Below are 26,143 nucleotides of genomic sequence, written 5' to 3' on the forward strand. Positions count from 1 at the left end.
CTAAGTAGTTTCGCTTTCACAACGAAACACAGCGTCTCCACGGCATGGCGACGGCAGCGGCATCAATACTACAGCGAGAATAAAAGTTACGCCTTCTTTCTTTGAGTGAACATTTGGGCGGCGTTATGCAAATCTTCCCACATCGTGACGTAGACATGTGGGGGCGTGTTAGAACGAGCCGTTTTAGGTAGGCGTGGTTGACTCTTAACTTTTATAAAGAATATCTCTTTGGATTTGAGACTTTAGTCTTTGCAACTTTAATTAACTCACTGCTGTTTGGTTTTCTGTATCAATCAGAATTCATTAAGTTGGTAGCATTGTGTTGGAACTTGGAACATGGTTTGTAGCTGGTCTAAGATAGTTAGACCTTAAGTTGTCTTATCCGGTCTTTTGTAAATAATTGGATAAAAGCATCTGCTAAATAAATAAGTCCAAATGTGGATGTCTAGCCATGTGGTTAGCTGGTCCTTTATACCATCTCAACCAGCTGTTTAATATCAGCTTAAAATGTTCAAGCTGGAACATGATTGCTTGTCAGCCAGCTAATCGCACCAACAAATAACCAGCTTTTACCATCTTAGACCAGCTGGAAACCAGCTACTATGTTCTTAAACATCTCCAACAGGCAGTGTCCTGGTGGAGCTGTCCATGGTGCTGAAAGCGTGTCGGCTCACAATCCACTGATGAAATTACTATGCCCTGATGAATATGCCACATACAGTTTTCCACATCGTTCGCCTCTGTTCCTCCAAAACAAATGTATATGTCATATGGGACTGGCTTCTGATGCATTTGGAGCTCAACCAGTGTTTGTTTTGGAAAATGAGGGACGCGTGGTAAAGGAGGGAGCGCGGTGTGTAAGTGTGTGCGCGTTAGAGGGATGACGATGACGGCGTTTGGGGAGCTGTGGGTGTCTTTAAGAGCTTCTTTCTGCTGCTTGCTGGTGTCAGGATAGAGAGGCACGAGCCACTGAAATACTCACGAGAACAGAAAGACGCGCGAATCGTATTGGAAATACATTAATTTTTAAATTCGCATTTAGGATATACTGCCATCGGGAAACCTGGACAACATGCAGTTGCCAAAGTCACAGGCTTTTGCTGTCAGCTTGACGCTGCTCTCCGTTCTCAGCTCGGCAATGTGCGCCAGTCACTGTAAGTACCTGCAGTGCCGTTTAACGTTGTATTAAAAGTTGACTTGTGTTTTCTTTAGATGCGCTTTTATTAGACCCATTGGTTTCATACAGATTCTAAACACTCTGAAATCAATTCAGTTATTGAAAGAGTGCAGGGGATTTAAAGACGATTCCTGCTAATGTAAACTTTAACTGGATCTGATGAACCCGTATCTATGTACAATGAATGACTGGTGCATATCGCGTATCACGATGCGACTTCTCATAAGCATCTGCCGAAAGATAGTGGAGCAGGTGTGAGAGATTTAACATTTCATATTCGATCGCTATATCACGGAAATTTAGGCTTAATAAGCAGTTATTGAGGCTAATATGCTTTCTCGACTAAATGTGTAGAGGAGACAGGGCGTTGTTGTAACATTTTGTTTCAACGTCTGTTAACTCGTTTTTTTTGTGTGTCTCTTTAAACTTTAATATAATAGTCGCACAAGTGTCTGATACAAAATAGTTTATAGATCTAGGCTATCACTTAACTGTCTAAATTAATAGCAGGTACAGAAAGAGTTGTTAAAATCAATGCACAGGAATGGTTGTAACACTAATAATGGAAGGAAGGCAATTAAGTTACTTGTTCAAAATTATGTCATTCCCTATTATCAGCCTCATTTTATTGTAACCATTTTATAGGATAAATTTTAAATCACAAGAGCAAGTAAAATTGTAAACAAATATAGAAAAATGTAAAAAATGTTAGAAAAATAGTTCTAAATACATAAGTGTGTATGTGAGTGTGTTAATCACAAATATTCATATACTGTCCAATTTTGTTTAGATTTTTGTGCTTCAGGTAAAAGTACATCAAAAAGTGTTACAATCTTCCCCATCTGCTCAGAAATATTTCTAGTTATTTTAATGTGTGTGTCATTAAATGTAAAAAAAGAGAACCTGCTGATTCAAATGACACCATTCCTGTCATTTAACATTCATTATGCAATGACATGATCTTGCATTAAAATATATACCTGCCATGAAATTATTCTTTCTTACCTTAAAATTGTTTTGAAGAGAGTGGTTGTCTTATGATCTGTAGCACATTTCTAATCAGTTAAACTGATGGCGTTGCCCTCTCTCTGGTCTCCTCAATGTTAATTTAATGTTGTATAGTTATTTGTGCCAAAAAGTCTGATTTAAGCTTTTCATTTCTATTGTCATTCCAACACACTTCATTATCTTTTCATTACTGCCATTGATTGTCGTTTCTCTGTATGAAGCTTGTGCGTCTAAAGCATTCTTAGTCGGTGCCTTCTCAGCTATAATTGTGTGAATCAGGGGAGCACAGTACATTTTCCCCCTGCATTTTCTGTATTATTGAGATGAGAAACACTATGCAACGGGAAGTATCTGTAGGTTTCAGTGGATATCTGTCATTTTTATGTGTTCCGAGTCAGTTTGCATCGTTACGTGATATGAAACAAAAACTTTCTTAGGCATTTATGGTTGTGCTCTGCATGAGATGTGCTTTGTGGATCGAGATCAGATGAAGTGAATCCTCACTGAGGACATGCAAAAAGATATTCTCATATTTACCACAGGGGTACCAGAATAAAGCTGGAGATCCATCATGCCCTTGTCATCTGTGTCAGGTAACAGAGATAATGGTTGCTTCTGTCTCTCTCTCAGGAGCCTCTGGCTCTGCTCTCAAAGAGAGATAACAAGGGGATGTCCTTTCAGATCTGGTGTCCCTGGAAGAACAACTACATCCCTTTTACTGTGACCACTGGGACAGTGGAGGGTTCCAACATGACACACACTGAAAGCCTTGTTTCCACTGGCTAGGGCAAACAGTGAGTCAGGTCCCAGGGGCTCAGTGTTTTCCGTCTGTGGACTTGATTGTATTAAAAATGTCCAGTACTATTTACTCTATAAATAAATAAAAGTAGAGATGTAGCATGATTGATCCAAGTCATAGAGAATTGTTGATTTACTGTAAAGCATGTTTCTGAATATGTGAGAGACTTGCATGCATATTTAAGATATCTCGGCATCTCTAGAACGTACTGTGCTGAATTTCACACCACCTGGAAAGTTAGTGAGAAGAATAGTCAAATAACCCCTTCAAGGACAGTGAAACCAGACATTGACATTGCAGCACTGGCTGCCAATTTTTAAATACCCCAAAGATTCCCAGTCAGTTCAGTAAACTGTTCTTAAAGAACTTTGTGTGAAAGTGCCATGTGTCATGGAAAGGTTCCATGGATGTTCTTTGGAGCCATAGAGGTCAAGTGCCTGTATTTTTAAGATTTTTAACTTCTTCATGTATCTACTCTATACAGTAGTCAACATTTGAAGTGGATCAAAACCTTTCTTCAAAGTTATCCTAAAACCTAAAACCAAAATGTGTTATTGTCTTAGAACAACTTCAAATGTTGACTACTGTACACCCTATCAAAGAATCTATTTATTTTTAAAGGTGTATTCCGGGTTGAAATGTATTATATCTGTAATATTTCATTAAAGTCTCAATGAAATAGTGACAGATTTATTTTTCAGTATTTTGATTATCAAGTGAAATAGATGATTGAAAGAGAAAAAATTAAGCTGGTGACTTGGTTCTATTCATCGTTTGTTGATTGGATGGAGGCAGAAGGGGCGGAGTTTAAAGGGATTCAGTGACTGGAGAAGTCTGGCATACATCACCATAAAGAAGATAGAGTTTGACATTTTGATTACAGATTTAATTATAATTTTTTTTAAATATGCTTAGATCAATTGTTCACAATTAGATTTTAGAAAATCGGGTGAATTTTCACTTAATGCAGAGAGTTAAAGTGTGTATGCTGTTGTTTTTGTAAGACTGAATATAGATTGAATCATACTGCTTTGTCAATCAATCCATCTATAATTGCCTGAAGCTAAAAGTTCTTTCCAGATTTCTGTCTTTGAAGTTTAACTTCAAGTTTGAAGTGCAAAACGTGTGCATTGACCCAAACAGGACACCGATATTTATTCAGTTTGAACGCATGTCAGAGTGCTGTTGTGGAACAGGAGGACTGATTTAACATTCTAAATACAACTCCCCTCTCAGTGGGGGAGAGCGGAGCCTTGTCGGGCATTAGCATGATAGAGTCATTTATTTCAACTTTCTTATGAGGTCAAACGCGGGAGGCTTTTTAAGGGAGCTCTCCTGTGGAGCTGACCAGATTTCCTGTGGGCATCTAGGGGGAGGGAATCTTTAGACTATTTTTTTTTTTTTGCAGTATAATAGTTTGGCACTAAAGTTACAGTAGATGACAAGACATGACCAATTCACATTTTCTTTCAAATATTAATGCACAACCAACTTGCTTCTGTTTTAATGTTCATGAAAAATGAATAATTTGCATTGAAACACCTTGGAAAGTGATAAAAGGGAAAATGGAGAGAATGCCATTAAGACTATAGTGCATAATATAAATCGCCTTGAAAGGCTAGAGGCGGTGAAGAGCATTGACAGTGTTGTCCATATTGTTAACTTGACTTCATCTCCATGCTGATTTATGCTGTGTGGGCGTCAGAGCATGAAAATATTGATTAATCAAGGCTTTATTCAGCCTAAATCACTGCATCCCCTGCCTCACATCTGCAGAGGAAGATACATGGAACAGAATGAAACAGATTTTGCTGAATTTCTGATGCTGACAAACTTGGTCTGAGAAATGTTTTGCACTGCAGGTTAGTGGATAGTCAGCAGATTCTGTGGATATTCTGTTTAAAGTCTTATGAAGACACATTTTCATTAACCTGGGTTTGTCCTGAAATGCTGACATTGACACACATGTGCTCTGTCTGCAATTATCGTCTGATCTTAGACAATAACAACAGCCTTATTGGTTCTCCTACGCCTAAACCATAGAGTAGATTATTGTAGACCGCCTTATTGTAGATCATGCATCTATTATCTATCACTGATCTGAGATAAGCTGTATCCGGTGGAGCTATGACCTCTTAGGCGGCTTGTGACCAGCATATTGGACGTTCAGCCAGTTATATAAGAGTCGTTGTAAAACGTATGCTGTCTCATTCACTCATTTGTTATGATTAGAAGAGCAACATTTTTGGATCATGAATCTTTTCAATACGCGTGGCTTTTTTGGTACAAGAATGAATTGCTCTTGCAGATATTACAATTCAGTTGCAGTTACTAGCACACATATGGCTCTACTTTTGTTCTCTGTGTAATAATCCATCATGCTGTTCCTCTACCTTTTCTTCCCTCAGTGTAAACACACATAAATATATAACAGATAGTTTCTCGGGAGTTAGATCAGAGCCTGCTCTCTTGTTCTTTTTAAAGTGTGGCTCATGAGAGACAAAATAATTTATTTGTTTTTTCCCCCCCACAAATGTTTACAGCATTAGTAAGTTAAACAATATGTTAAATAAATTTAAATTCATGCCAGGAAAGAAAAAGAAGGTCAAATGTTATTTTATATTTTTATTCTTAGATTTAATCAAGTTGAATTAATTGAGGCCATAGTGCAAAATCTTACTTAAATGTAAAGTTTGAAATAGTTACTTTAATATGATAGAAACACTTTTAGAGTGATGCTTTAAAAATTGTGTGAATTGTCAGTTTGAGATGAGCACAAACAAGGAACTAGAACACAACTGTGGCCTTTCATTACTTGTTTGCTTTCATCTGATACCTTTTGATGATAGAATCTGGAAAATGATCAGTCCTAAATGAATGAGGCTTTTGCACACAGGCTTTACTCGAGCTATTGGTAGGATGACTCTATTGCTGGTCTAGTTTCATTTATTTGAAAATAATTTATGAGGAATGCACATTAAATGGTGGTTTGCATTGCTTTACATCTTGCGTTCTCTCTATTCTTTCATCCATTATTTGTCTCTAGTGAGCTCTCAGTATTAATTATGTATCTCAAATCTTCATGCAGTCTCCACTCCAATAAATGTTCTTGGATTATATCAACCATGATAATGCATGCAATCAACCTTCCTTCATATGCATTCAATATTCCTCTCCACTTAAAACGTGATTCATATGCAGATAAGACATGTAGACATGAGTATGTACTATAACTTGTCAGAGTAAAGTTAGATAGTATTTCATTAGATTTTTTTTTTTATTATAGTGCCTCTGCAGCACAGGAAGAATAGAACAGAAATGTAATACAACAGTGGCTCCATCTGAATGTTAATCCTGAAGCTTTCCTCTGAATATTTTAAACCCCCAACCCCAAAAATAGTGTTGTTTTTTTCCAACCACATACCAGCTTTAATGTTGTTCTTTCTTGAAGCTTAAACTGGTGCTCCCATGTTCCTTTCCATTACATTTTAGTCCATCGGAATACATGTGATACAATTATATTTATGTGTTTGACAGACACTTTTATCCAAATTGGCTCACATTCAAGGTATGCACACCAACATTCACATGGAAGCACACCAACAGTACACATTTTTGATGTCTTTGATCTTTGATTTTATATACTACCGTTCATATAATTTCTTTCTGTGATGGCAAAGCTGAATTATCAGCAGTCATTATTCCAGTCTTAAGTACCACATGATCCTTCAGAAATTATTCGAATTTGCTGATTCGGTGCTTAAGAAACATTTCCTATGCTAAAACAGTTGTGTTGCCTTTTGTGTGTGTGTGTGTGTGTGTGTGTGTGTGTGTGTGTAAACCATAATACCTTTTTTCAGGATTCTTGGATAAATATAAAGTTCAAAAGAACAGCATTTAAGTAGAAACCTTTTGAATTTTAAATGCCTTTTATTGACACAAAATTTAATACATCCTTGCAGAATAGAAGTATTCATTTAAAAAAATTATAATTAAAACTTACCTCAAATTTTTGAACAGCAGTGTATGTAATTAATTGTATATTATTATATTCACTTTAAGTGATTGTTTTGAAGTGTGATATAAATACGTGTGTTGTAACTCCATGTGGGTGTTTGGAGAGAGAGATGCTGTTGTTTTAAACACTATGCTTATGCAATATATAAAGTATTTAGCATATGACACTTCAGTGCTGCTCTCTCTTGATCTCTTTCACTGCACCAAATGCCCAGTGGGATGATTTTCAAAATACTTTTTTTTTGCCAGTTTCACTTCATGAACCCGATGAGGGTGTTTAAAAAAATAGGGATGGAGTTTTATCCTAACACCACATCAAAGAACGTTCTCCTTAGTGTTAAGATTACCAAAACATCCTTTGAAACTTTGGAACTTTTTTGAAAAGAAGAGCATCCCATGTCCCATTCCAAATTATTTAACCTCTCCCTGTTAAAACCTCACTCCATCCTGGAATCCACAGTATATGTTACTCTGAAGTTCTTAAACTGTGATATGGTAGCATTAGCATGTCCCTTGAAGGCTCTCACTGAAACACAGAGATTGAAAGCAAAGCATCAGCAAAAGTAAAACATACTTTCCTGCATTTCTTATCCCATCATGAACCAAATGCTGGCCAACCTTGTGACATTTCCATGAGCCAGCTGGGGGGCAAAGCATGTGCCCCACCATCTGGGCTGATGGGATGGAAGCGGCCCAACTGTCATTGTCCTGTAACAGCAGACACGTTTCCCCTGATGTGATATTAACCAGAAGCTCACAGGACAATAACCTCAGGAATTTCCTCACTCTGTCCAACATAACAGGTTAACGATGGTCTAGCCCCGGGACTGGTGTCAAGACTCACTATTTCAGACTAGAAAATGTAGAAATCAATGCCAAATGTGGAATTAAGTCACTTAGCCATTGACCAACACTGTCTAAATAACATTCAAATAAAAATATGATATATAGGTCCATCAGCCACTTCTTCAAAAATGGTCAGGTTGGCATTGTGTGCCATTGGCGACATTTTTACTACAGATTTTTAGCATCATGATCTTTGGTCAGTGGTTCATGTCTCTTCTACATGCTACTCTGTATCTTTTCTTTTCTTCCTTGCGCGATGATGCTTGATGTTGCCTTCTAGCTGTTATTTTCATTCCTAGGTTTTCATGCTCAGTGTTTATTGCAGAAAAAGGCTGATCTTGCCATCAAAAAAGGTGCATGCTTCATAACAGAAGACCGTATTGAAATCTGCCCCGTATCCTTGAGCTACTTGATCTTTCTGTGTTGCTAGCCTCCTCATTCCATTCATTTCTCTTCAGAGCATCTTTAGAAGCATGTCAGTATACTCATTTAATCTCATACGCCAAATCCATCAGCTCCGTTTCAAAAATCCATCTTTTCAACATCCATTTCATCATGTTCTGCATTATAACGGAGTTATGATTTCTAATCATCTTTTGTCTTAGATTCTAAACACAGCACACCTACCTGAGACATCTGATTTTGTTCTGGCACAGGTAGAGGCGAGAAGCAGAAATCTTTTTGCTGGGAGACAGAAAGCACTTTGTTGGCATTATTGAGTCGGATCTCTTTGTAGAGCAATGTTTGTTTTGGTGAAGTGCAGGCTGCCTAATTAGGGACCGAGTGATGCCAATCTCCCGTACAGCTCCGCGCATGTAGAGGCCACGAAATAACAGCTGTTCAAAAGCTATTAGGAGGAAATGCTGACCAATAATGCTGAAAAATGATAGCTGGCAAAGTAGCCAACACGAAACACGTCTCGCAGCCGAGGAAAGTGGGGAAAATGACAAGAGACATTCATCAAAATCTATTCAAGTTACAAAAATACCATGTTTTAATCTATTTAGCAATGTTGGTCATTATGTTCATCTACAACAAAAAATATGGGCCATCTGACAAGCCGAGAAAGTCCAATCGAAGACATTTAATTTAGTAATGAATTATCCTGAGATTATCACAGTAAGGCCAGGCATATTCAGAGGCATCAGGCCTATTCAAACTGATGCACCCCCACAGATTTTTGATCCAAATGGATTTCAAATGCAACTTCCAAAAGACAAAAATAAAGATTTTCACATTTGATAATTAAGTTCCACAATTATTGTAGGTGCAAAATTAATAGTGACCCAAAGATGTTGCCTTCTGGTGAATTTGACCGTTTTGAAGCCAAAATATGTAATTTAGCTTATGTGTTTCATGCAGAGATTTTGTGTGTGGGTAGTTGGGGAATTTATCCAAAATGTTACAAAACATAACATAATCTATTGAAATATGTGTTATATATCCATTTAAATGTCACACTTGGGAATCTGTGCTGCAGGTGAGACACATTAAAGACTACAGAGAACGCTCTCTGATTTACAAAATGTGTTTCCAAATGCAGAGATAAGGTGCACAGGTGCAGTTTAGCCTTGCGATGTCCAATGCTAAGGGCTTAAATTCATTTGTTTTTATAAGCTACTGAGTATGTCAAAGACTGAACTGATGCAGGACTTAAGCAGCAATAAAGATGGTAATGTATGTTCTTAATTCAGTTCATAATTCAAAGTATATAATTGGATCTGAAGACATTGCAGTAAGTATTACGGTAAAAGGTTAGGTTACTTTATTTTAAGGTGTCATTCATTGTTACAGTGTAATTATACATTTAAGTACTGAGTATTATTAATTAACTACATGTACTCACTTATATGGTTAGGGTTAGGATTACAGTTTGGCTTAGGGTTTCTTGCATGTAATTATGCATAATTTATTGTTATTATAATAGTAAGTACATGTAACATGTAACAAGGACACGGTAAAATAAAGTGTTACCAGAAGTTAAAATAGTTATATTCATTTGGGGTTGGGTTTTTCTCATGAATCACAAAAAAAGTCATCTTGCATCTATGCATTCCTAGAGGAAAATGCAGGACGATCACTAGCAGTCAAGTTCAGTTCATTATAAAAATGTGCATTATATCAGGATTTGAATCCAACCCCCATGCACACTTTAAAATTACAGTTCTAGACTATCATGACTCACAGACTCAGGCAGAAGTGCCAGATCTGTCACTGAAGCCCCCTCAAAAAAAGTAGGTGCATGATGCCCCTGGGCATATTCCATAGAAAACAATTATTCATTGTCTTATGAAGTTCACTTTATATCCAATTACAGATGAAAAATTGCACAAAAGATGTTAAAAAGCTTTTATTATCTTTTTGTTATATATTGTAATGTACATGGGGGTTTGGGGAGCGTTCAACCTATCCATGTATGTTAAAAAAATCCTCTCATGTGTAAAATACTGGGTCGGTCTGGCTGCCTTTAATTATGAGCAGTGGTGCTCTCAGGGTGTAACATGCTGTTTTACATCCTTTGCTTGAGTCTCATCAACAGCTTGGGTGATGCTAAAAATTAACTTGGCTAGGTTTCCTGGTGGGTGACCTTCTCTCGATCAATTTAGCAGTTGTCTTGGCAATGGGGTCCCTATAGTTTTCTGGTAAATATGCACAGAATTAGCATGAACCTCTTTTATTTTAAGTGGAGATGGCTGTATGACTGGCTACCAGGGTTTTTCACATAATATGCAGTGCATTGCGCACTTTGGGCTGTGCTGTGTCAGTGTCTTGCTGATATGATTTTTTTCTTTTAGCTGTATATTAAAAGGATGATTAAAGGAAAAAGCTGAAGAGCATAATGGATAGCAGTTATCATTGACTTTGAAAGAAGGGTTAATGTTTCATAGGCCTGGGTACACTTTCTACTTAAAATCATTGGAGAGAATAACGTATCAAAGCATTGAGTGATGTTCCTATTAGGCTTCATGATGCATATCTGTCACAGAAAGAATTCCTTCCCAATCTGCATGAGAAGGTCAAGTTCTCATATGGTTTGTCTTTGGAACAGTATTCTCATGCTAAGTGCTGGGCCAGCAAATCCTGTATGCATGCAGAGCTATTGCTTTAGGACATTACTCACGTTTTCAAAGAGTGACCACACACACCACTAATGACAGTCTCTACACTACTGCTGAAAACAAAAACATCTTAGAGCAGTTTGGGCCTGTTTTAGATGGGCAAAAATGTTCTCTTTCTGGCACAAGCTTGCACAAGCTCTTACTGGAATAAGACAATGTCTATTACTGGCACTGGCTGGTTAGGCTGGCTATTGCTGCAGGTAGACCATCTCAAACTGTGTAGCCTTGCCAAAACCAGCACGAAAGTGGCCAAAACATAAGGCCCTCTGCCTTTTCACTTCTAGAATGAGAGAGACTGGTTTCATCCAATAAAAAATTAAAATAAATAAATCTGACTAACCAATGTGATTTTGGTCACATTTTCCAAGCCACTGCCACTGCATAATCCACCTTGTTGGTGGCACTAAAGCTATTTGCTGACACCAGCAGTGGAGTCCTTCCCTGGTCATTGTGGAAAGTCTGCTAATAATATATGTGCATATAAAATTGATCCTTATAAAGATATTCCTGCAGTGGTGCTCTTTTACTCGTATAATGCACAAACACACACACACACACACACACACACACACACAAATATGTTTCTCAAAATACAAACATACTTTTCCCTGCATTTTGTGGACATTCATTTTGAATTATCTTTGTAATATGCTGATATACCTCCTGTATTTTATATGATTCTACTTGGTGTTTTTTGCTATGTTCATTATTTATTTATATGACTATTTAATGGGATCTCAGTTATATTTGACAATTCATTTCGACTACACTTGTAAAATGTACACTACTGTTCAAAAGTTTGGGTTGATAAGATTTTTAAAATGGTTTTGCAGGAAGTCCCTTATGGTTATTTTATGAAATTTTATTATAATTTCAAATAATTGTTTTCTATTTTAATATATTTAAAAATGTAATGTATTTCTCTGATGGAAAGCTCAATTTTCAGCAGCCATTACTCCAGTCTTCAGTGTCAGAAATCATTCTAATATGTTGATTTGGTGGAAATTTCTTCTTCTTCTTCGTGTTAAAACATTGTGCTGCTTAATATTTTTGATTACTTTTTTTTCAGGATTCTTTGATGAACATGAAGTTTATAAGAACAGATTTTATTTAAATGAGACATATTTTGTAACATTATGATTTAACTGTCACTTTTGATCAATTTAATCCATACTTGTGTTACGTCCTGTGTTTTCTAAAGAAAAATATGAATTTCTTAAAAATAAATAAATAAATCTTACTGACCCCAAACCTTTGAACTGCAGTACTAGTAACCAGCAAACTGGTTTGTAAACAATTTAGCTAATCTATTCTGTATTAGTCCACTATTCTAATGTGCTTTTCTTTTTATCTGCTGTTTGATAGTATAGGTGGATTTGGCTCATATAATCTCAATGATAGCAATGGCTGAGAGACAGTACTGGAGCTGCTTTGTATTGTTCAACCTACATTTCAACCTGCTGAGACTGTAGAAAAAAAACACTGAGCTCAGATAGTCTGCCAGTATAGCTTTCTCTAATCAGCTCACCTGACAGCAGTGTAAGTCTCAGTTGTAGGCTACCCTAGAACTAAACAAGCATATTGGGAACCGAATACTGTCTTACATCATTTTTTAAAGCCTCAACAAATTTGCATTTTTAGCCTTAGCACTTTGCGCTGACCTCTTGAATACACTAAAGGTCAAAAGTAATTTAGATGCAGTCAGACACTTTATGACATGCTGGCAACCACAAGTGTCCTTGTTAATCTGCTGACAATTGTGTAATATAATTAATGCAGCCAGCATCTGTTTGGGCTGCAGTCTGTGACAGTGGGAGTCAATGATGTTAAAGATGGATGGCTCGCTCTAGACCGATGCTGATAGAATCAGATATTGAGAGCTTTCATTTCCCAGCAAGTGTAGGAGTGAGAAAGCTATTTATGCTTATCATTGAGAGCAGGATAATACAATTACATTGATACCAAATACATATTATCATCGAGGGCCTGTTTTTGACAATTAATCTTTTGCTAACACAACGACACAGACTGCAGAACAAAAACAAAAGCCACTTGATCTAAATGAAATTGGTTATTCTATGAGAAGAGAAATGATGAGAAATGAGAGCAAAGTTCAGGAGAGACACTGAATTACCAGCTAACATGTAAAACTAAGCAAAACTACTAACTGACAGAGCCTGGTTTGAATTACAGTGTGTGCAATTCACTTGTACCGTGTTCATGTGAAATTTGGAAGTCAATGTGATTTTTTCTGGTTTTAACATAAACACACAAGCATTCAAGACATGCACACACTGAATAAACCGTCAGAATGCTGTTAAAGGTGTTCACATGTTGAGCAAAGTATAATATGTAATATGGAAAATTCTTGGAGTAAACCATGATTAGCATACAGATTTTGCCCATATTTTGTTTATTTAATGTATTCATGTCTTTTGCATTCAGAAGTCAAAAACAAAGAGAAACTGCAGAGAGATCTTTTCTAATAACAATCTACGATATAGCACTCACCTCAACGGTGATCTTTTTTCTCTGTCTCTCTCATATGTTAAGTTAGAAAGTCTGATTCATTCTATTGAACCAGTACATTTGTACGGTTTGAGGAAATAAACAGATACACAAACTGATTCACTGATTTGACTCACTGTACTATCGTTTGGGTTTGGTTACATAAATTAGGGCGTTTTGTTTTATTTGGAAGCGTGTAAAATTACTTTATTTGAATGCATGCTCAAACAAAGTGTGGTGGTGTAATATGAATTACATTTCTCACAGCTAATGAGACTTTTTAATTATGATGTAGATAGAAATGAGAGGAATAGAGATCATAGTCAGAAAGAATGAATGGGTTAAATCATAAAGGGCTTGAATGGCGCTGTTAGAGCGTGTGACAGTGTGATCAGTATAATCCCTGAGGAGCTCTGATGTATTACGGCTGATATGTAATAGACACACCAGGAGAATAAGACACTCAGATGCATGAAAACAGCTTGATCCTCTTCATTTGGCTGTTAAATCAGTATTACAGGCATCTGTTCACATACATGATATGAGTGCAGTCAAGTCAGGTCACGCAGAGGGTTTTTGCAGCAATATGGAATGATATTTTACCTCATCTGCACTCAACCCTTGTTTCTTCATTGAGCTGGAAACATTGTTCAGCTCCCTCCAGCCTGTCGTGGACACCGTTTGAAACCGAACGGATTCCCTAAATGAACACAGCTCTCGACTCGCAGATAGCTGGAATGCAGTGATTATTGTAATCGCTTGGCGGCCGGTTTTCACTGTGTCCTCGCTTGCTCTACAGCAGATTAGAGGTTCTTGCTGTGCACTGGCGTGGAGACGTGGAACAATGGGGAGAGAGTCGGAGTCCAAGCAGATCTGCTCCCCAGCCTTACCCGGATCAGTGGCCTGTGAGTGCTGACACGCTCAGATCGATGTACTCGTAATCTGCCACTCCACGCTGGAGGCACAGTAATCCTAAACGCAGCTCAACGAGCTCACAGGGAGAGCCGGCGCCGCCACAGGCTTTCTCTAAAAGGTCTCGTAAGTTTGTGCAGTTTTGATTCCTTTCCTTTCATCAAAAGATTCAGATTAGGTCAATAATTTGCACTAAATTCCAGATTGACATGGATCAGCATGAGTGTCTCTGAGTTTTATGTAAATGACACTGATACTAGTGAGTTTTGGAGAGCGCTCTCAACACATTAATGAATTCCCTTACATGTCCAGTAAAAAAAGAAGCAACTTTGGCATTACTATGCAGGATTTTCTTTGTCATCAAATCTTTCCTTTTTGCGTATGCCATATTGATGCTTACACCCATTTTTTGTCTCTGTCGGTCTTCTGGCTTCTGGTTTCTTCGGTCGTACAGGTACTGATTCTGTCATTGTCTCCTCTGGTAAAGCATGAGATTAAGTGTGTTCTATTGATTCATTTTTTGTTCTTTGCATCATCAAACGACACAAACACTACTGTATCTACAGACCATGGAAAAAGAAGTAGGCCTACAATTAAAGGGATAGTTCACCCAAAAATAAAAATTCTGTCATTAATTACTCACCCTCATGTCGTTCCAAACCTGTAAGACCTTCTTAACACAAATTAAGATAACTTTGATGAAATCCGAGAACTTTCTGACCCTGCATAGACAGCAACACAACTACCACGTTCAAGTCCCAGAAACGTAGAAAGGACATCTTCAAAGGGGTCATGAACTGCCTTTGTTTTTATTTTGTACTGTTCTCTGAGGTCCACTTATAATGTTATCAAGATTTATACATCAAAAACATCATAATTTAGACGTAATAGGCTATTTTCTGTCCTGTTTTTAACCCTCCTCATCAGAACGCTCTGTTTGAATAGGCGTGGCGGGAAATAAATGTCCAGTGCTATGATTGGCTAATGGTTGTGTATGTTTGATAGCATACATTCCTCATAGATGCACGCTGCTGTGATTTAGGTTAAAAATGCATAAATACATATCAAACAATCTGTAAGAAGAGACAATGCAATAGTGACCATGTAATGAAAACAGTTACTCAGACTTGTGTGTTGCTACATTACTGTCAGATCCAGTATAGTTGGCACAGCATCATCTTTTAGTTTCAATCTTTTTGAAAATCCTGCGTCGAACTGTGCCTTGTTTGTAAACGAATCCGCAGTAAAATTAAGTGAACAAAGGACCGAGTTCTTACTGACGCAATCTGGATCTTCATTAAAAATAAAGTTAATTCACTCTTTCCTAATGCTGGGATCAGAAGGAAGGCAAGGCAAACACTGTTTTTCCACAACTTGGCACTGCACAGCATCTTATTGTCTTCAGAGCCATCTTTATCGTTTAGTTTCTGCATAGACCTGTTCGTTTGCCTCTCTCGTAAAGACTACATGCACGGAACGGTGGGCGGGGCTAAACAGGCAGCGATGTAGAGGGTGGTGCTTATCCACACTATTACATCACAGATTAGAACATTCCAAAAGCTGTCATTTTTGCAGACTACCTTTAAAATAAGCTGTTTTTACACTAACAACCAAGTTTTGAGCTCTGAAACTTACAGGATGTTTTTATAGTACAATGACAATGACCAACAATTCGACGCATGCGTGTGTTGCTGCTGACGTAAAACATGTTGAACACGCTACGCATTGTTTACAAGCAGAAGAATGCACATGCATGCATCATTGTACTCTCATGAATGGCGGTGGATGGTGACGCGAAGGAGAAGAATTGTTGAATAAAATAGTTATTTTTGTTTTCTTTGCACACAAAAAGTATTCTTGTAGCTTTGTAAAATTACTGTTAAACCACTGATGTCACATGGACAATTTTAACAATGTCCTTACTACATTTCTGGGCCTTGGAACATTTCAGTTGCGTTGTTGTCTATGCAGGGTCAGAAAGCTCTCGAATTTCATTAAAAATATCTTCATTTGTGTTCTGAAAATGAACAAAGGTCTTATGGGTTTGGAACGACATGAGGGTGAGTGATGACAGAATTAATGACAGAATTTTCATTTTGGGTGAACCCTTTAAGCATACTTTTAAAAAAGAGTACATATTATAGAAATAATATACTTAAGTGCAATTAAGTAAAAACACCCTTCTGTTAAAATTATAATCAAGTACTTAATTATAAGTGCTTCTTTAAAGCATAACAAAAGATTACTAATTACATTTAAAGTTATTTAAGTACATTTTAAGTAATTTGAAGTAAAGCTTTTCATTTGGCTTTTTAAAAGTGTATGGGAGTGTGTTAAGAAACAGTCATGAAAGTTTATTCTCTTCAGGTACACTTAAGTGGCTGTTTATTTCATTAATATATTATCTGCAATCACAGTTTTTAAGTGCACTACAATTAAACATTCAATACAGTTAAGAGCAATTCTTTTTCGCAGGGTGAGGTGTGAGGATTTTCTCTGATGTTTAGTCAAACACAACAGCTCACGGCATTTTAACATGGCAAAACACATCGAGGGGGGTGACCTGCACCATACAAAATTAAAACCCTTCTTATAGAAAACTATTATAAGTAAAGTCTTTCTCATGTGAGTGTACACCATTCCGATCACTCTTCACAATAGAACAATTTGTTTCTTAATGTGTAAAACCTTTTTAATTAGCACCAAATTAACTGAATGCACCTTTATTGCTTACTGTGTACAGAGACTATAATCTTTATTTCTAATAAATGCCAAATACATTTTTTCTCCTGTTAAATGTCAGTGTCGTGCCAGCATCATCTGGCAAAATTACTCAAAACCCAAATTCCCATAAATGGATGAACATTCATTACTTTCATCTGAGGAATTCATGCAAATTCAGATTTGAAGGGTCTGCTTGAATAAGAGCTTTTCATTTCCTAATTATTAACGTTTCATGGCAGCCTTCACCAAAGCGTTTTTTTTTTTGTCTGCTTTTGTTGGTCTCATCACTGCGAATCTGCAAAGATCAAGAGAGCTTGAACATAAAAATATGACGAAAAGATTCAGACACTGCAGTGACTTCACATATGTATGAAGGTCAAAAGTGGTTAGCGCTTAGCAGGAGGCTAATAGCTGAACATATGTCATCTAAATTTAAAAGGAGGGGTTATCTGGAGCATGCAGCATTTGTCTGTGATGCTTTCTGTGATTGAAATACTTCATATCATTCATATACAGAATGTATAGATCAGCCCCTGTGAACTTACGACTGATGACTATAATTTCATGATGTTCATAACTATCAATTTATTTAAGTGCCCTTTTAAGCCTTTGACTCTCGCTTGTAACATTGGACAGCAAGCATATAGTACGCCAGAATTTTTTAAAAATGGAAATGTCTTTGTGGAATGTAACACCGGTAGGGAGCTGACCGAGAAATCCCATGTGTAATTATTGATATTCACTTACCCTTTCATATCTCTTTCTTCCTGCCTCAAGGCCTTTGCTTGCAATGCAAAGTAATTCACATCATTTGGGGAGCTGTAATGAAAACCGCAGTGAAGGAAGCTGAGCATCTCTAGCAGACACCCAAGAGAAGGTTCAAGAAGAGTTTGTCGACATGCTAATTAAATTCATTCAGATTTTAACTCATTGATTAAAAACATGCAGTTGTCTTTAGTTCAGAATGGCACATGTGGTGTTTAATAGTAGGTTTTAAAGTTATTATGCCCTGAAGCCATTGGAGGTCTTATTGAGGACACTTCATGTGGGACATTAGTTCTACAGTGACAAATTTCATTGACCTTGCAAAAGAATGTTTATTTTTATGGGCAAGATTTTTACTAAATGTTTTTGGAAATTTCTAGATTAACGTGTATTTGTGATGAATTTTGTCAAATAGAATTTGTTTCACAGTATATAAATGATTACATGATAATATAGCACATAACCTTTTCCATCAAACAGTAAAGTCAAGACCCCTACTGTGTTTTAACCCTAATTATGACACTTTTACCAAAGTACAGTGGTATATTTTGCTGTTACCATAGAGATAACCTTCAGCAGTTGCTTTACCGATACCAGTATCGGTATCGGTGCATCCCTATGTATTTGTGATGAATTTTGTAAAATAGAATTTGTTTCACAGTATATAAATGATTACATGATAATATAGCACATAACCTTTTCCATCAAACAGTAAAGTCAAGACCCCTACTGTGTTTTAACCCTAATTATGACACTTTTACCAAAGTACAGTGGTATATTTTGCTGTTACCATAGAGATAACCTTCAGCAGTTGCTTTCTTGACCCAGAAACCTGTTTTTCTCTCCATCTCGTTTTTAAGCTTCTGACCATGAAGCCATTTTTTTTTGTGTGTGTGTGTATAATTACAAAGATTATGCAAGCTCTAAAACATGTAAAACCATGTCAAAGCCAAACCTTTATGTGTGCATTTGTTTAATTTTTTAAACAAATGCAACAAAAGATTTTTTCTTCAGGTTGTCCTTCAAATCTACAGGTAATAGAATGTTGCAATTTCTGATTTTATTAAGAAAAAAGTTCACTTAGTTATTCAAACTCTCAAAATGTTGCAGCTAGGTTTGATATGAACAAAAGGGGTGCATAAAGATGGATTTACCACACAGTTCCACAATATCAGGATTATTTGAAGGTATCAGTATTAGTGAAGAGATCCATCTCACCTGTCTGATGGAAAATTATCTGAACAGAAAAGGATTCGTCTGAAGAAAATCTGTAAGTAGAGGGGTTTATTTTCACATGAGCTAATATGTGTCTGTTTTATATTTGTTGTGTTATCCAGACGGCTGTGATGGATCTCTGGCATCTATTCTGCCTGCAACCTCCTTTCAGAGCTCTTCACATTTCTCAGACAGTCGGGCTGCGTACTTTGCCAAATTAAACAAAAAAGATGGTAAGTTTAAGTTCTCATTTGCATGTTAATTCACTCATATGAGTCAGTTAAGAAGACAACGTAAATTACACTTGGGAAATTTAAGCCTTCTTAGTGTTAGCCTTTTATTTATGAGCCCTTGAGTACAGCAACCCTTCCTTGCCTGTAGTGTACATGCTATACGGACTATTTATTAATGTATTTGGGTTTGTCATTCTTTGATATATAAATGCTGGTGAGAATAACAGACTTATTTAAAAATCATTAAAAAAAACTTTTTAACAGTAGCGTACATGTTCATGTTTTAAGTTTTTTTTTTTATTACAATATTATATACAATTAAACTATATTTAATGTTTTATTCATTTTTGATCTAATATTATCAAGGTAATGTATCAAGAATATTTTCATAATAATGCATCATCATCAGAATAAACCCTGTGTCTAAACGTTTTGTTTAAAACCATATAAATAAATCATGGGGCAAAGAAAAACTTACAAGATGCAAATCATTAAATAGACTATTTATTAATGTATTTGGGTTTGTCATTCTTTGATATATAAATGCTGGTGAGAATAACAGACTTATTTAAAAATCATTAAAAAAAAACTTTTTAACAGTAGCGTACATGTTCATGTTTTAAGTTTTTTTTTTAATTACAATATTATATACAATTAAACTATATTTAATGTTTTATTCATTTTTGATCTAATATTATCAAGGTAATGTATCAAGAATATTTTCATAATAATGCATCATCATCAGAATAAACCCTGTGTCTAAACGTTTTGTTTAAAACCATATAAATAAATCATGGGGCAAAGAAAAACTTACAAGATGCAAATCATTAAATATTTACTGCATTCATGTGAATTTAATTCATGCCCAAAATTACAAGAAAGAAAACCATAACTCCAGAAAATTGCAGGTTTGAGACATTATTGAGCTTTCACTCTTGCCCTATCTGTGCATGTCCTCTGAGCTATTTATAGATGTGACCAACCTCTACCGCCTGCATCTGTAACAAACTAAATAATTCCTCTCTCCAGGGGGTCTGTGTAAACGCTGCTTCTTTCAAGTCAGAGGTCCCCAGTTTAAAATTCTGCTCTGATCTGCTCCCGTGGTGTCCGCAGTGCTTGAGTAATGAACCTCTCTGCCTGAGTCAGACTAATTTCTCCATACAGTGAGCTTGAGGATTGTGGAGGCAGAAACGCATCTTTATATGGAGCACATGTGCTGGCAGCCCGCTCTGATCCAAAGTGAACGCTGTACATGTTAAGTGAGGTCAAGAGGTCGACGCTTCTTGGCTTGTTTTGGAGTGGAAGCTGTCTACTGATTGACAGCAGCTCACCCCCTGAATACAAAACCAACTGAAAGCCAAATTAAAATGCAGTTTTGCTAGTTTCATATAGTTGCTCGAATGAAAGCCAGAGCCAATTTCTTCTCCCATACGTCTTGCTTTTCAGCAAGGACATCGTATGGCACTCAGAATCGAATAATGTTTTGATAAACGTTGACAGAGGTCTTATGGGTTCCCTAGGAGGAGGTGGGTGGAGCCCAGAGTCGACGGACAGGTCGCCCTGGCTGCAAGTTGACCTCCAGGACAGAATGGAGGTGACAGCGGTGGCCACACAAGGCCGTCACGGCAGCACGGATTGGGTCAGCGCCTACATGCTCCTGTACAGTGACACCGGACGTGTGTGGAAGCAGTACATGTTGGAGGACAATGTTGGGGTAGGTGTGCGTATTTTGGTACCATTTCACCCGGCTCATTTTGCAAAAATAACTGTCTGTGCATTATCCCACTTATTACATGGCTGCTTATCTTATAAATAAAGAAATGCAAATGAAATATTGATTTTAGTCTAAATCATTGTATTATGTGAGAGGAAATAGACTGTAGAGTGATATGCGATATAGCAAACTAGTACAACGATAGGAAATCGGCTGTCTGGGGCAATGGTAAATTATACAGTTTAGCGGTCATTATGCAAAATTATTACACGGTGCACTGGAATGCTCAATTCTGATTGGTCAGTCATGGCATTCTGCAATTGAATATTTTTTTGTGTAATGATCGTTAAACTGTATATTTTACCATTGATCCTGACAACCAATTTCCTACAATGTGCTAGTTCAATGCTTCTGGTATCACTCTGCAGTGTCTTTCTTCTCACATAATTGGATCATTTCAGCTCAAATCAGTATTTCACGTCAGTTTATTTATTTATTTGGTAAGTAATAAGTGGGATAATGTACATTATCCCGTCATTAGCGCAAAATAAACCCCTTTAGGGTGATACAAGAGCCTTTTGCTTTGTGCCGGAGTTCTGATCGCCCTGTTTGGATTCAGTTTCCAAAGAGCATATGAAAGTAAGGTCATTATCCTTTCGACAGTCTTCTTTTGTGGCTGAATATTTACTGATTTAATTGATTACACACCACCTATGCTGCTGCAGAGGAAAATGTCTTGTTTTGAACATCTTTAGTGCAGCTTATTTCCATGCGCTGAAAAGTTCTGATCCCATTAACCGAACTCTGAATTCAGTTACTAACATACAAATTGCTGCTAGCAGTTTCTGAGATTCCTGAAATAGATAATTCTAATGATGTTGAACCTGCCACAGCCTCTCAATCATCGCAGGTGTTTGAAGAGAGCTTGATGCTGAGCCGCCAACGCATCTATTGTCTTTATCCTCAGGCTTGGCCTCTACACTTATAATGCGTGTAAATGACGTAATTTTCATCGTCCCATATCGCTGCTTTGTAATTATATTCAAACGATGAGACCGCCGCTTTATTAAAGATATAATGACATTTTCAAAGTGTGTTTAATGAAAGGAGAAGATTAATGTTGAGTAAGATGTAATTAGCTTTTAATGTGGTGGAAATGTAGAATAAAGCTGATCAGAAGTGTAAAGGTACACGCTCAGCAGTGTGAAGCGATCTCTGCCTTTTTCAGGTCTGATTTGCTTGGTTTAGTTGAACTACAGACTCATCGTTTTTTTTTAAATTTTTTTTAACATGAATAATGTCAGGAGTCTTTCTCGGTTTTATTAATATTTCACCAGCACTTTTATTTGATACACAATAGGCTCATTATAAAGCTCTGAATGTTTGACACGATATACAATAAGAAATGGTTTATATTCCCTGTCATTCTGGGTCATGCTGTGCTGTCATGCATAAAGGATTGATTTTGTAATCTGTATATAAATGCTTCTGAGGTACCAGTCGACTGGATTTATTTATATTCTGTTTACAAGAAAGTGTCATTCACCAGGTTTAGAAGATTGATCCTTGCCCTTTTACATAAGGATACATCGATTCATCATAGAAAAGAAATTCCCACAATGTAATATAAATGTCATATATATTCCCATATGCGAGGTATTGGAAAATATACAGACATTTTCATCAACTGTAATTAAGATTATGTAAGTTTAGACATCCATGTAGTAGTGAGTTGCACCACCAGCATTTATGGAAACGCAATGATTAGGTTTAAATCTTATTTATTCAGTAAAATCAACATATTTCAAACCAAATGAAAAAAATTATTTTGAACTTTCTATTCATCAAAGAATCTTGGGGGAACAGTATCACAGTATCCACAAAAATATTAAGCAGCGCGACAGATTTCAACATTAGTAATAGTAATAAATGTTTCTTGAGCAGCTTATTAGCATATTATGAATTCTGAAGAATCATGTAAAATGAAGGACTGGAGTAACGGCTGCTGAAAATTCAGCTTTGCTATTATTTCAAAATGTATAAACAGAAAACAGATAATAATATTTCAGTATTATAGTATTACTGTATTTGTGATCAAACTTATGCAACACTGGTGACCATTTTGAAAGAAGAGACTTCTTTTAAAAGTATAAAAAAGACTCCAAACTTTTGAACAGTAATATATGTTTGATACTCCAGCTGCCTCAGCTTAATTTTTTCTTAAGTGTGATGACATAATATTCCCATAGTTTTTGGCATTATTGTGAAAACCCATTATACAAAGATGGTACATTAGGCTGATATTTTTCCCAGCAGCAACATTTAAAGGCAGCAGATCCTCGGCGCTCCTGTATTAGCATTCTTGAATGCATATTTGAAATGCAATGTAAGCCGCTTTAGATAAAATGTATAAATATAATGTAAACGTAAAACTGCATGTCTGAATTCTCAGCTTTTCCTTTCTTTCTCTGCTGACTAACTTCTCTTCAAGCTGTGACAAGCCAACAGTAAAGAATAAAAAGAGTATTAGACGGCCTCCTTCACAAGAGTGTCACGTTCACAGTGTTAAGGTGAAAAGGTTTGGAAAAGAAGGTGTCTGCTAAATGAAAAGAATGGCTTGTCAATAAAAAAGAATAAGAAGAAAAACACTCCTAATTTGTTGTCAAGGCGGTGCTTTGTTTTAATGAGTGTTGCATGTGTATCTGCTGAGGAAAGCTGCCAAATGTTTTGGCCAAAGAGGACGGCCCATCCGCAGAGCTTGTTTGCCTCCGCTGTATGTGAGAGAAGGTCTTCCTGTAGGAAGGTGTGAATGGGCTCCCCAAAGTGGCAGATAATTGCTCTCTCCAGTCTGCACTGCTGCTGCTGCTGAGTGTGTTGATGTGTAATGGTGTTTGCTGTGAGACAGAGGAGATAGAGAGGAAGAAACAAGCATGTTTTTTAAAAGCATTTATCGTGTCTTTAATCAATAACCAGTCAATAACAGTACATTTTATGCTGTTGATTTTTGGTTAAACGTTTGAGATCCGACCAGCTCATGTCACGTAACGTCTTAATATTGTGGCCCTGGTGAATTGAAGACAGGCTAGCACTTCAAAAGCTGAAATAGCTGTTGACATGTATCTTGCTGGAGTTTACCTGACACATTTCATTCTTTGTATTCATCTTGTATTGGCGTCATCTCCTGGCGGGGAAACAGGATTCGCCTACGTTGACGGAAAATTGCTGACTGCAGAAGCTTTGTGGGGGCCTCACCACGGTCATTTCTTTCGTCTTCTAGCCTGTGGGGCTTTGAGCTGTTGAGCTGTGTTCATGCCGTCCTTTGTCATTTTCTTTTCACATACAGTCTGTGTGTGAGAGAAGTGTGCTAGTTTCTCTGGGATGTGAGAAGGATAGCCGGAGAATTTTTCTAACAGGGAGGATCTGCTCTCTAGAATGACAGGAATCAAACTGGAAAATGTTAACAACATGACAGATGTTAAAACTGACAAAATGACATCCAGGTTACCTCTCTATGACTGATCATTTTGCTTTCAAGCAGCTCTGTCTTTTTTTCTTTTTTGTTTCCCTTTCCCTTTCTTTTTTTTCACAATTTTTCTTCTTTTTTTTCTTTGTTCCTTTTTCTTTTGTTCTCTTTTTCATTTTTTTCCCCCTTTTTTGTCTTACATTAAAAATTTCAAGCTTGCATTCTCACCATGAATGTATAAAGCCTGCTTCACACCACACACAATGTTTTTATTTTGGTGGTCGTATTAACAGGTTACAGTATTCACACTGTGAGCATGAGTGGAGCAATGTGAATACTGCAACTTGTTAATATGGAGCCTAGCTGAAGTGGGTGTAAGTTGAGTGTTAGCACTGAGCCTATTTTTACCACACATACATTTTGAACTATTGTGAAAACAATATGGTTCCCTTTCATGGGAACTTCGAACTGCGTCCTCTAGGGGTCGCTATGGGGAACGCCTCGTCGTGACCCATGTCTGAAGCATACATTGAAAAAACACCAACTCGTTGGCCGGCGACAGCCATGACGTCACTACCGGTGCGACTATAGTATAAATAAGCGCCGGGAGCACACATCATTCTCTTCTTCGTCTTCATTGACTGTTCTGTTTGAAGCGTGCATTTCCAAGGAAAAAGTAAGAGCTATCTCTATAGTGTCGCGGCTCGCACTACTCCCCTGCCCGCGGGTAGGGGTAGGAAGAGTTGCGGGTCAAAGGAAGGTAAGTAAAAGACCTAAGGGATGTGATCCAGACAGGGCGTCAGTCACGACGAGGCGTTCCCCATAGCGACCCCTAGAGGACGCAGTGTCTCATTCCCTACTCAGGGAACCATGGTTACATAAGTAACCTGAGACGTTTTCCTCATTACCTCGAATGAAATTTCACAACAATCAAATGTTATAATCATAGGGCCAGTTTTACTAAACAGGGCAAATTAATGCGAGAGCGCAATTTTTAAAACAGCGCCGATGAGCGTGGAAATTTCTGCGGGTGATTTACTAACAATGTGCAAATTAAAGAACACAGTCGCAACATCTCATTTACACATCGACCAATACAAAATAGCCTACCAAGCGCAACGCAAATTAGCATAGTCGCAAATAAAGAATAAAGAAATAAAGAAGCACAGTATGCTGAAAAGAACCGGAGGCCAAAAAATGAAGGGTTGCAAGAAGTTTTGATAGAGCTGTTATTGCGTGACTCCTAGTTGAGGGTTCCAAGACGTCTTTTATTTCCTGAAGCAAATAAAAAATAACATGTTTGGATAATATGTTCTTCTGGCATTCCAAATAAATGATGTTTTATTAACAAGGTTCGGGAGGAGCACGATCAGATAATCAATCAGTCTGGCCCAGGTGGAGCTCATCAGCTAATCACCTTAACAAGCACATACGTGTATATATACAGCCAACTTACCTCAGTTCCACGAAAGTTTTCCAGCATCCCGCCTCCACCCCAACACCTCACTACTATTCTAATTTCCTCCCAGTCTTGGGATGGGGGGGGAGTTCTCTGGGTTCGGGCTTTAACTCGAGCTCGGAGCCCTCCCTCTGGACAGCACGCCAAATATGCTACTAATTGCTTAATCACATTATATGTTAGT

The 26,143-nt window shown here is 37.2% G+C and overlaps 1 protein-coding gene across 1 annotated transcript in view; it reads left to right on the forward strand.

The window, feature by feature from the left end:
- The first annotated feature begins 890 nt into the window (after positions 1-890).
- LOC107723682 (contactin-associated protein-like 5) overlaps positions 891-26,143 on the forward strand; it is a 65,983-nt gene continuing 40,730 nt past the window's right edge. The window contains exons 1-3 of the mRNA XM_016532393.1: positions 891-1,154; positions 19,213-19,323; positions 20,844-21,037. Coding sequence (XP_016387879.1) covers positions 1,073-1,154; positions 19,213-19,323; positions 20,844-21,037 — 387 coding nt within the window. The 5' untranslated portion in view covers positions 891-1,072. The remainder of the gene's footprint in view (positions 1,155-19,212; positions 19,324-20,843; positions 21,038-26,143) is intronic.

Source organism: Sinocyclocheilus rhinocerous, unplaced genomic scaffold (genome assembly GCF_001515625.1).
Source record: "Sinocyclocheilus rhinocerous isolate Xijiao unplaced genomic scaffold, SAMN03320098_v1.1 scaffold755, whole genome shotgun sequence".
In the NCBI taxonomy this organism is placed as follows: domain Eukaryota; kingdom Metazoa; phylum Chordata; class Actinopteri; order Cypriniformes; family Cyprinidae; genus Sinocyclocheilus; species Sinocyclocheilus rhinocerous.